Raw genomic sequence first — 13,393 nt, forward strand, 5'->3', positions numbered from 1 at the left:
CACTTTCTAAAGGTCCAGGTCAGGAGCAAATGCCTTAGAGAAACATGCTTAGAGAAGTCCCAGTCCTAGAGGAGGATTTTGATGTGGCCTCCATGCTGAGCTGAATGGACTGTAATTGCCAATACTTGCACAGAACTAAATGTGTACACTACCGTTCAAAAGTTAGGGGTCACTTAGAAATTTCCTTATTTTTGAAAGAAAAGCACTGTTTTTTTTCAATGAAGACACAGATGGTGTGGTGGTTAGCATTACTGCCTCACAGCACTGAGGTCATAGGTTCGATTCCCACCACAGCCCAAACTGTGTGGAGTTTGTATGTTCTCCCTGTGCTTGCGTGGGTTTCCTCCGGGTACACCGGTTTCCTCCCACACTCCAAAAATATACTGATAGGCTAATTGGTTCCCCACACAAATTAACCCTAGTGTGTATGTGAGCATGTGATAGGGAATATAGAGTGTAAGCTCCACTGGGGCAGGAACTGATGTGAATGGACAAATATTCTCTGTAAAGTGCTGCGGAATATGTGTGCACTATATAAATAACTGGTAATAAATAAATAAGCATTAAATTAATCAAAAATACACTCTATACATTGTTAATGTGGTAAATGACTATACTAGCTGCAAACGTCTGTTTTTTAAAGGAATATCTACATAGGTATATAGAGGCCCATTTCCAACTACTATCACTCCAGTGTTCTAATGGTACATTGTGTTTGCTAAGCGCGTTAGAATACTAATGGATGATTAGAAAACCCTTGTGCAATTATGTTAGCACAGCTGAAAACGGGTTTGCTCATTAGAGAAGCTATAAAACTGGCCGTCCTTTGAGCTAGTTGAGTATCTAGGGTATCACATTTGTGGGTTCGATTATACTCTCCAAATGGCCAGAAAAAAAAAGAACTTTCATGTGAAACTCGACAGTCTATTCTTGTTCTTAGAAATGAAGGCGATTCAATGCGAGAAGTTGCCAAGAAACTGAACTTTTCCTACAATGGTGTGTACTACTCCCTTCAGAGAACAGCACAAATGGGCTCTAACCAGAGTAGAAAGAGAAGTGGGAGGCCCCGATGCACAACAGTGCAAGAAGACAAATACATTAAAGTCTTTAATTTGAGAAATAGACGCCTCACAAGTCTTCAATTGGCAGCTTCATTAAATGGTACCCGCAAAACGCCAGTGTCAAAGTCTACAGCTAGGCGACTCCGGGATGCTGGCCTTCTAGGCAGAGTGGCAGAGAAAAAGCCATAACTGAGACTGGCCAATAAAAGGAAAAGATTAATACACGTTGAGTCTCCGATATCCAAAATGCTTGGGACCAGGGGTATTTTGGATAACGGAATATTCCGTATTTTGGAATATTAGCATACCATAATGAAATATCGTGGGAATGGGACCCAAATATACAAACAGAATTCATTTATGTGTTATATACACAGCCTGCAGGTAATAATATACAATATTTTCAATAATTTTGTGGCTCAAACAAAGTTTGTGTACATATATAAAATTCAGTTATGGTTCATATACACCTTATACACAGAGCCTGAAGGTAATTTTATACAATATATTTAATAATTTGTGCCTTAGACAAAGTTTGTGTACATTGAACCATCAAAAATCAAAGGATTCATAATCTATCAAGTCAAAAATATTCCGTATTTCGGAATATTTGGATATGGGAGACTCCACCTGTATGAGAAAAAGAACACAAACATTGGACAGAGGAAGATTGGAAAAAAGTGTTATGGACAGACGAATCGAAGTTTGAGGTGTTTGGATCACACAGAAGAACATTTGTGAGACGCAGAACAAGTGAGAAGATGCTGGAAGAGTGCCTGACGCCATCTAAGCATGGTGGAGGTAATGTGATGGTCTGGGGCTGCTTTGGTGCTGGTTAAGTGGGAGATTTGTACATGGTAAAAGGGATTGTGAATAAGGAAGGCTATCGCTCCATTCTGCAACGCCATGCCATACCCTGTGGACAGCGCTTGATTGGAGCCAATTTCCTCCTCCAACAGGACAATGACCCGAAGCACACCTCCAAATTATGCAATAACTATTTAGGGAAGAAGCAGGCAGCCGGTATTCTGTCTGTAATGGAGTGACCAGCGCAGTCACCAGATCTCGGCCCCATTGAGCTGTTGTGGGAGCAGCTTGACCGTATAGTACGCAAGAAGTGCCCATCAAGCCAATCCAACTTGTGGGAGGTGCTTCAGGAAGCGTGGGGTGATATTTCTTCAGATTACCCCAACAAATTAACAGCTAGATGCCAAAGGTCTGCAATGCTGTAATTGCTGCAAAAGGAGCATTATGTGACGAAAGCAAAGTTTGAAGGACAAAATCATTATTTCTGACCTTGTCAATGTCTTGACTATATGTTCTATTCATTTTGCAACTAAATTGATAAAAAAAAAGTCAGTTTTCATGTAAAACACGAAATTGTCTGGGTGACCGAAACTTTGGAACGGTAGTGTATGTTCACCCACGTGCAGAGATGGGCACATGTTTGCATTATGCCCACCAGTTTTGGGAGTCAATTACAGACAATGAAGGAAAGGCAGAGTCTCAGTGTATACCTTGCAGGAGGGTCACCTTTTCTCACCTGAATAAGATGTAACCCAGTAACTGAGGGCTGCCATGGGTGGGGTCACAATATTTATTATTATTATTATTCTGCACAGGGAAAGTGTTCATTCTAGCACCCTGCACCTGTTACAGCCCATGTAGTTCCCCTTTCCTGTCTGAGGTGTCGCTCTCTGCTCTGGTGCTTCTAGCACACTGGTATGTATCTCAGCAGTTTATTGCATCAGCTAAGTGTGCTAGAAGCACCAGAGCACAAAGTGACACCCCAGTCAGGAAAGAGGAGCTGCAGGGTGCTAGAATGAACACTACACAGGGATATTCATTGTAAGCATATAATGTGCACAAAATAATCTAACCATGTACAGACACGTATGCACTTCAATCACTGGCAATTCCAGCTTTCTACTACAACAATCATCTGCTCTCTGCTTGTCTGTTACACAGGTTTTCCTAACGCTGCCTGTAAGGAATATCACCATACATTTGTTGTGTTACATACTTGTCCTCTCTTCCCTGTGCTGTTCCTGTAGCTCTGCGCCACCGCTGACGGACGCCGTATCCTGAAAGATCGAGGAACGTATCTGATCCTAAGATCCCTGCACTCCTGGGAGACTCAGGTGGATGTGCAGAGGGCATGTGAAAAGGTCATACAGGTCAGCGCCATCTACTACCTGCTATTAACATGAACAGGGGTATTAGCTGCTATCTCTTGCCTTTCTGCTGTTTATACAGATGTGTCAACATACATCTATCCTCCGTGCGCTACAAGTCGTGCCACACACAGCGCGGGAGCTCCGTGTGACTCTGTAGCGCAGAGTACCTGTGGCGCGACTTTTTACCTTCAAATGCGTCTTATTCGCACACCGATGCAAATGGATAGCACCAGCAACTTCTGTGTGTGTGTTTGTGTGTGTGTGTGACATGTGATGTGAATAGATAGCACAGGCAGTTACAATGATATACAGCATGCCTATGTTCTCTGTGTGTGTGTGTATATGTACATGTGATGTGAATATATAGTACAGGCAGCTTCTGCTGGTTACAGTGATATACAGCATGCCTATGTTCTCTGTGTGTGTGTGTATGTACATGTGATGTGTATAGATAGCACAGGCAGCTTCTGCTGGTTACAATGATATACAGCATGCCTATGTTCTGTGTGTGTGTGTGTGTGTGTGTGTGTGTGTGTGTGTGTGTATGTACATGTGATGTGAATAGATAGCACAGGCAGCTCCTGCTGGTTACAATGATATACAGCATGCCTATGTTCTGTGTGTGTGTGTGTGTGTGTGAGTGTATGTACATGTGATGGGAATAGATAGCACAGGCAGCTTCTGCTGGTTACAATGATATACAGCATGCCTATGTTCTGTGTGTGTGTGTGTGTGTGTGTGTGTACATGTGATGTGTATAGATAGCACAGGCAGCTTCTGCTGGTTACAATGATATACAGCATGCCTATGTTCTCTGTGTGTGTGTGTGTGTGTGTGTGTGTACATGTGATGTGTATAGATAGCACAGGCAGCTTCTGCTGGTTACAATGATATACAGCATGCCTATGTTCTCTGTGTGTGTGTGTGTGTGTGTGTGTGTGTGTGTACATGTGATGTGTATAGATAGCACAGGCAGCTTCTGCTGGTTACAATGATATACAGCATGCCTATGTTCTCTGTGTGTGTGTGTGTGTGTGTGTGTGTGTGTGTGTGTGTGTGTGTGTGTGTGTGTGTGTGTGTGTGTACATGTGATGTGAATAGATAGCACAGGCAGCTTCTGCTGGTTACAATGATATACAGGTGAACTTATCAGCTCTTTTGACCTCCATTATCATCTTTATGCTGACGACACTCAGATCTACCTTTCCTCCCCTGACATCTCTCCCTCTCTCCTCACTCGGATCTCCAACTGTCTTTCTGCTATATCTTCCTGGATGTCCCAGCGATTTCTTAAACTTAATATGTCTAAGACTGAGATGATCATCTTCCCACCCTCCCACATAACCTCACCTCCCACTATTTCTTTATCAATTGACGGCACAACTATCTCCTCTAGCCCCAAAGTGCGCTGTCTTGGAGCTATCCTGGACTCCTCCCTCTCCTTTAAACCACATATCCAGAACCTCTCACAGTCCTGTCATTTCCATCTTAAAAATATTTCCAGGATCAGACCCTTTCTCACTCAGGATGCAACTAAGACATTAATACACTCACTGGTCACCTCAAGATTGGATTACTGTAACCTTCTCCTATCTGGCCTCCCCAAATCCCATCTCGCTCCTCTCCAGTCTTTCCTTAATGCTGCTGCACGGCTTATCTTCCGCTCCAAACGCTCTACATCTGCCTCCCCTCTCCTACAAGCCCTCCACTGGCTCCCCTTCCCCTTCAGAGCCCAATTCAAGGTTCTCACACTCACTTACAAAGCCCTCACACACTCCTCTCCCATTTACATCTCTGACCTCATCCCCCTTCACTTTCCTGTCCGCCCTCTTCGTTCAACAAATGCACACCTCCTCTCCTGCCAGCTGATTACTTCCTCCCACTCCCGCCTCCAAGACTTTGCCCGTGCCGCTCCCCACCTCTGGAACTCTCTCCCTCTCCCCATCAGACTCTCCACCTCTCTACAATCCTTCAAACGGGCTCTCAAGACCCACTACTTCATCAACGCTTTCCAGCTCTCATCCTAACTTGCTACTACATGCTCCCTCCTCCCTGTCTTCCCCAACTGTATCACACCCATCTGTCTGCCCCTCCCCTTGAGAATGTAAGCTCTTGCGAGCAGGGCCCTCTACCCTCTTGTGCTTCTCCTTACTATATGTTCATCTACCTCTTACTCACCACTAGGACACCTAACACTTGGTGCCTATGCTTTGCTGCTTATGTGGGTGTTATGGCCACCTATGTATCAAAGCATATTATCCATGTCCTTGTCCTTCATTGTATTGTATTTTACTGTAAGTCACTTTTTGGATATGTACCTTGTAAGGCGCTGCGGAACACTTGTGGCGCCATATAAATAAACGATAATAATAATAATAATAATAATGTGAATAGATAGCACAGGCAGCTTCTGCTGGTTACAATGATATACAGCATGCCTATGTTCTGTGTGTGTGTGTGTGTGTGTGTGTGTGTGTGTGTGTATGTACATGTGATGTGTATAGATAGCACAGGCAGCTCCTCCTGGTTACAATGATATACAGCATGCCTATGTTCTGTGTGTGTGTGTGTGTGTGTGTGAGTGTATATACATGTGATGTGAATAGATAGCACAGGCAGCTCCTCCTGGTTACAATGATATACAGCATGCCTATGTTCTCTCTGTGTGTGTGTGTGTACATGTGATGTGAATAGATAGCACAGGCAGCTTCTCCTGGTTACAATGATATACAGCATGCCTATGTTCTGTGTGTGTGTGTACATGTGATGTGAATAGATAGCACAGGCACCTTCTGCTGGTTACAATGATATACAGCATGCCTATGTTCTGTGTGTGTGTGTGTGTGTGTGTGTGTGTGTGTGTGTATGTACATGTGATGTGAATAGATAGCACAGGCAGCTTCTGCTGGTTATAATGATATACAGCATGCCTATGTTCTCTGTGTGTGTGTGTGACTGTGAGTGTATGTACATGTGATGTGAATAGATAGCACAGGAAGCTTCTGCTGGTTACACTGATATACAGCATGCCTATGTTCTGTGTGTGTGTGTGTGTGTGTGTGTGTGTGTGTGTGTATGTACATGTGATGTGAATAGATAGCACAGGCAGCTTCTGCTGGTTACAATGATATACAGCATGCCTATGTTCTCTGTGTGTGTGTGTGTGTGTGTGTGTGTGTGTGTGTGTGTGTGTGTGTGTGTGTGAGTGTATGTACATGTGATGTGAATAGATAGCACAGGCAGCTTCTGCTGGTTACAATGATATACAGCATGCCTATGTTCTCTGTGTGTGTGTGTGTGTGTGTATGTACATGTGATGTGAATAGATAGCACAGGCAGCTTCTGCTGGTTACAATGATATACAGCATGCCTATGTTCTGTGTGTGTGTGTGTATGTACATGTGATGGGAATAGATAGCACAGGCAGCTTCTGCTGGTTACAATGATATACAGCATGCCTATGTTCTCTGTGTGTATGTACATGTGATGTGAATAGATAGTACAGGCAGCTTCTGCTGGTTATAATGATATACAGCATGCCTATGTTCTCTGTGTGTGTGTGTGACTGTGAGTGTATGTACATGTGATGGGAATAGATAGCACAGGCAGCTTCTGCTTGTTACAATGATATACAGCATGCCTATGTTCTGTGTCCTTGTCCTGGTTACAATGATATACAGCATGCCTATGTTCTCTGTGTGTGTGTGTATGTACATGTGATGTGAATAGATAGCACAGGCAGCTTCTGCTGGTTACAATGATATACAGCATGCCTATGTTCTGTGTGTGTGTGTGTATGTACATGTGATGTGAATAGATAGCACAGGCAGCTTCTGCTGGTCACAATGATATACAGCATGCCTATGTTCTCTGTGTGTGGTTGTGTGTGAGTGTATGTACATGTGATGGGAATAGATAGCACAGGCAGCTTCTGCTTGTTACAATGATATACAGCATGCCTATGTTCTGTGTCCTTGTCCTGGTTACAATGATATACAGCATGCCTATGTTCTCTGTGTGTGTGTGTATGTACATGTGATGTGAATAGATAGCACAGGCAGCTTCTGCTGGTTACAATGATATACAGCATGCCTATGTTCTCCGTGTGTGTGTGTATGTACATGTGATGTGAATAGATAGCACAGGCAGCTTCTGCTGGTTACAATGATATACAGCATGCCTATGTTCTCTGTGTGTGTGTGTATGTACATGTGATGTGAATAGATAGCACAGGCAGCTTCTGTTGGTTACAATGATATACAGCGTGTGTGTGTGTGTGTGTGTGTGTGTGTGTGTATGTACATGTGATGTGTATAGATAGCACAGGCAGCTCCTGCTGGTTACAATGATATACAGCATGCCTATGTTCTGTGTGTGTGTGTGTGTGTGTGTGTGTGTGAGTGTATATACATGTGATGTGAATAGATAGCACAGGCAGCTCCTCCTGGTTACAATGATATACAGCATGCCTATGTTCTCTCTGTGTGTGTGTGTGTGTGTACATGTGATGTGAATAGATAGCACAGGCAGCTTCTCCTGGTTACAATGATATACAGCATGCCTATGTTCTGTGTGTGTGTGTGTGTGTGTGTGTGTGTGTGTGTGTGTGTGTGTGTGTGTGTGTGTGTGTGTGTGTGTGTGTACATGTGATGTGAATAGATAGCACAGGCACCTTCTGCTGGTTACAATGATATACAGCATGCCTATGTTCTGTGTGTGTGTGTGTGTGTATGTACATGTGATGTGAATAGATAGCACAGGCAGCTTCTGCTGGTTACAATGATATACAGCATGCCTATGTTCTGTGTGTGTGTGTGTGTGTATGTACATGTGATGTGAATAGATAGCACAGGCAGCTTCTGCTGGTTACACTGATATACAGCATGCCTATGTTCTGTGTGTGTGTGTGTGTGTGTGTATGTACATGTGATGTGAATAGATAGCACAGGCAGCTTCTGCTGGTTACAATGATATACAGCATGCCTATGTTCTCCGTGTGTGTGTGTATGTACATGTGATGTGAATAGATAGCACAGGCAGCTTCTGCTGGTTACAATGATATACAGCATGCCTATGTTCTCTGTGTGTGTGTGTATGTACATGTGATGTGAATAGATAGCACAGGCACCTTCTGCTGGTTACAATGATATACAGCATGCCTATGTTCTCCGTGTGTGTGTGTGTATGTACATGTGATGTGAATAGATAGCACAGGCAGCTTCTGTTGGTTACAATGATATACAGCGTGTGTGTGTGTGTGTGTGTGTGTGTGTATGTACATGTGATGTGTATAGATAGCACAGGCAGCTCCTGCTGGTTACAATGATATACAGCATGCCTATGTTCTGTGTGTGTGTGTGTGTGTGTGTGAGTGTATATACATGTGATGTGAATAGATAGCACAGGCAGCTCCTCCTGGTTACAATGATATACAGCATGCCTATGTTCTCTCTGTGTGTGTGTGTGTACATGTGATGTGAATAGATAGCACAGGCAGCTTCTCCTGGTTACAATGATATACAGCATGCCTATGTTCTGTGTGTGTGTGTGTGTGTGTGTGTGTGTGTGTGTACATGTGATGTGAATAGATAGCACAGGCACCTTCTGCTGGTTACAATGATATACAGCATGCCTATGTTCTGTGTGTGTGTGTGTGTGTATGTACATGTGATGTGAATAGATAGCACAGGCAGCTTCTGCTGGTTACAATGATATACAGCATGCCTATGTTCTGTGTGTGTGTGTGTGTGTATGTACATGTGATGTGAATAGATAGCACAGGCAGCTTCTGCTGGTTACACTGATATACAGCATGCCTATGTTCTGTGTGTGTGTGTGTGTGTGTGTGTGTGTGTGTATGTACATGTGATGTGAATAGATAGCACAGGCAGCTTCTGCTGGTTACAATGATATACAGCATGCCTATGTTCTCTGTGTGTGTGTGTGTGTGTGTGTATGTACATGTGATGTGAATAGATAGCACAGGCAGCTTCTGTTGGTTACAATGATATACAGCATGCCTATGTTCTGTGTGTGTGTGTGTGTGTGTGTGTGTGTGTATGTACATGTGATGTGAATAGATAGCACAGGCAGCTTCTGTTGGTTACAATGATATACAGCATGCCTATGTTCTCTCTGTGTGTGTGTGTGTGTGTGTGTATGTACATGTGATGTGAATAGATAGCACAGGCAGCTTCTGCTGGTTACAATGATATACAGCATGCCTATGTTCTGTGTGTGTGTGTGTGTGTGTGTGTATGTACATGTGATGGGAATAGATAGCACAGGCAGCTTCTGCTGGTTACAATGATATACAGCATGCCTATGTTCTCTGTGTGTATGTACATGTGATGTGAATAGATAGCACAGGCAGCTTCTGCTTGTTACAATGATATACAGCATGCCTATGTTCTGTGTCCTTGTCCTGGTTACAATGATATACAGCATGCCTATGTTCTCTGTGTGTGTGTGTATGTACATGTGATGTGAATAGATAGCACAGGCAGCTTCTGCTGGTTACAATGATATACAGCATGCCTATGTTCTGTGTGTGTGTGTGTATGTACATGTGATGTGAATAGATAGCACAGGCAGCTTCTGCTGGTCACAATGATATACAGCATGCCTATGTTCTCTGTGTGTGGTTGTGTGTGAGTGTATGTACATGTGATGGGAATAGATAGCACAGGCAGCTTCTGCTTACAATGATATACAGCATGCCTATGTTCTGTGTCTTTGTCCTGGTTACAATGATATACAGCATGCCTATGTTCTCTGTGTGTGTGTGTATGTACATGTGATGTGAATAGATAGCACAGGCAGCTTCTGCTGGTTACAATGATATACAGCATGCCTATGTTCTCCGTGTGTGTGTGTGTGTACATGTGATGTGAATAGATAGCACAGGCAGCTTCTCCTGGTTACAATGATATACAGCATGCCTATGTTCTCTGTGTGTGTGTGTGTGTGTGTGTGTGTACATGTGATGTGAATAGATAGCACAGGCACCTTCTGCTGGTTACAATGATATACAGCATGCCTATGTTCTCCGTGTGTGTGTGTGTATGTACATGTGATGTGAATAGATAGCACAGGCAGCTTCTGCTGGTTACAATGATATACAGCATGCCTATGTTCTGTGTGTGTGTGTGTGTGTGTGTGTGTGTGTGAGTGTATGTACATGTGATGTGAATAGATAGCACAGGCAGCTTCTGTTGGTTACAATGATATACAGCATGCCTATGTCCTGTGTGTGTGTGTGTGTGTGTGTGTGTGTGTGTACATGTGAAGTGTATAGATAGCACAGGCAGCTCCTGCTGGTTACAATGATATACAGCATGCCTATGTTCTGTGTGTGTGTGTGTGTGTGTGTGTGTGTGTGTGTGTGTGTGTGTGTGTACATGTGATGTGAATAGATAGCACAGGCAGCTCCTCCTGGTTACAATGATATACAGCATGCCTATGTTCTCTCTGTGTGTGTGTGTGTGTGTACATGTGATGTGAATAGATAGCACAGGCAGCTTCTCCTGGTTACAATGATATACAGCATGCCTATGTTCTGTGTGTGTGTGTGTGTGTACATGTGATGTGAATAGATAGCACAGGCAGCTTCTGCTGGTTACAATGATATACAGCATGCCTATGTTCTGTGTGTTTGTGTGTGTGTATGTACATGTGATGTGAATAGATAGCACAGGCAGCTTCTGCTGGTTACAATGATATACAGCATGCCTATGTTCTCTGTGTGTGTGTGTGTGTGTGTGAGTGTATGTACATGTGATGTGAATAGATAGCACAGGCAGCTTCTGTTGGTTACAATGATATACAGCATTCCTATGTTCTGTGTGTGTGTGTGTGTGTGTGTGTGTGTGTGTGTGTGTATATGTACATGTGATGTGAATAGATAGCACAGGCAGCTTCTGTTGGTTACAATGATATACAGCATGCCTATGTTCTCTGTGTGTGTGTGTGTGTGTGTGTGTGTATGTACATGTGATGGGAATAGATAGCACAGGCAGCTTCTGCTGGTTACAATGATATACAGCATGCCTATGTTCTCTGTGTGTATGTACATGTGATGGGAATAGATAGCACAGGCAGCTTCTGCTGGTTACAATGATATACAGCATGCCTATGTTCTCTGTGTGTGTGTGTGACTGTGAGTGTATGTACATGTGATGGGAATAGATAGCACAGGCAGCTTCTGCTGGTTACAATGATATACAGCATGCCTATGTTCTGTGTCCTTGTCCTGGTTACAATGATATACAGCATGCCTATGTTCTCTGTGTGTGTGTGTATGTACATGTGATGTGAATAGATAGCACAGGCAGCTTCTGCTGGTTACAATGATATACAGCATGCCTATGTTCTGTGTGTGTGTGTGTATGTACATGTGATGTGAATAGATAGCACAGGCAGCTTCTGCTGGTCACAATGATATACAGCATGCCTATGTTCTCTGTGTGTGGTTGTGTGTGAGTGTATGTACATGTGATGGGAATAGATAGCACAGGCAGCTTCTGCTTGTTACAATGATATACAGCATGCCTATGTTCTGTGTCCTTGTCCTGGTTACAATGATATACAGCATGCCTATGTTCTCCGTGTGTGTGTGTATGTACATGTGATGTGAATAGATAGCACAGGCAGCTTCTGCTGGTTACAATGATATACAGCATGCCTATGTTCTCTGTGTGTGTGTATGTACATGTGATGTGAATAGATAGCACAGGCACCTTCTGCTGGTTACAATGATATACAGCATGCCTATGTTCTCCGTGTGTGTGTATGTACATGTGATGTGAATAGATAGCACAGGCAGCTTCTGTTGGTTACAATGATATACAGCATGCCTATGTTCTGTGTGTGTGTGTGTGTGTGTGTGTGTGTGTATGTACATGTGATGTGTATAGATAGCACAGGCAGCTCCTGCTGGTTACAATGATATACAGCATGCCTATGTTCTGTGTGTGTGTGTGTGTGTGTGTGTGTGTGTGTGAGTGTATATACATGTGATGTGAATAGATAGCACAGGCAGCTCCTCCTGGTTACAATGATATACAGCATGCCTATGTTCTCTCTGTGTGTGTGTGTGTACATGTGATGTGAATAGATAGCACAGGCAGCTTCTCCTGGTTACAATGATATACAGCATGCCTATGTTCTGTGTGTGTGTGTGTGTGTGTGTGTGTGTACATGTTATGTGAATAGATAGCACAGGCACCTTCTGCTGGTTACAATGATATACAGCATGCCTATGTTCTGTGTGTGTGTGTATGTACATGTGATGTGAATAGATAGCACAGGCAGCTTCTGCTGGTTACAATGATATACAGCATGCCTATGTTCTGTGTGTGTGTGTGTGTGTGTGTGTGTATGTACATGTGATGTGAATAGATAGCACAGGCAGCTTCTGCTGGTTACAATGATATACAGCATGCCTATGTTCTCTGTGTGTGTGTGTGTGTGTGTGTGTGTGTGTGTGTGTATGTACATGTGATGTGAATAGATAGCACAGGCAGCTTCTGTTGGTTACAATGATATACAGCATGCCTATGTTCTGTGTGTGTGTGTGTGTGTGTGTGTGTGTGTGTGTGTGTGTGTGTGTGTGTATGTACATGTGATGTGAATAGATAGCACAGGCAGCTTCTGTTGGTTACAATGATATACAGCATGCCTATGTTCTCTGTGTGTGTGTGTGTGTGTGTGTATGTACATGTGATGTGAATAGATAGCACAGGCAGCTTCTGCTGGTTACAATGATATACAGCATGCCTATGTTCTGTGTGTGTGTGTGTGTGTGTATGTACATGTGATGGGAATAGATAGCACAGGCAGCTTCTGCTGGTTACAATGATATACAGCATGCCTATGTTCTCTGTGTGTATGTACATGTGATGTGAATAGATAGTACAGGCAGCTTCTGCTGGTTACAATGATATACAGCATGCCTATGTTCTCTGTGTGTGTGTGTGACTGTGAGTGTATGTACATGTGATGGGAATAGATAGCACAGGCAGCTTCTGCTTGTTACAATGATATACAGCATGCCTATGTTCTGTGTCCTTGTCCTGGTTACAATGATATACAGCATGCCTCTGTTCTCTGTGTGTGTGTGTATGTACATGTGATGTGAATAGATAGCACAGGCAG

At 43.4% G+C, this 13,393-nt stretch overlaps 1 protein-coding gene across 1 annotated transcript in view; it reads left to right on the plus strand.

The window, feature by feature from the left end:
- The window catches only part of HGH1 (HGH1 cochaperone), a 219,453-nt gene that overhangs the window by 175,844 nt on the left and 30,216 nt on the right, over positions 1-13,393 (plus strand). Inside the window, exon 6 of the mRNA XM_088461833.1 lies at positions 3,116-3,238. Within this exon, the coding sequence (XP_088317959.1) occupies positions 3,116-3,238 (123 nt within the window). The remainder of the gene's footprint in view (positions 1-3,115; positions 3,239-13,393) is intronic.

This window comes from Taudactylus pleione, unplaced genomic scaffold (genome assembly GCF_031769625.1).
Source record: "Taudactylus pleione unplaced genomic scaffold, aTauple2 ptg001108l, whole genome shotgun sequence".
Lineage (NCBI taxonomy): Eukaryota > Metazoa > Chordata > Amphibia > Anura > Myobatrachidae > Taudactylus > Taudactylus pleione.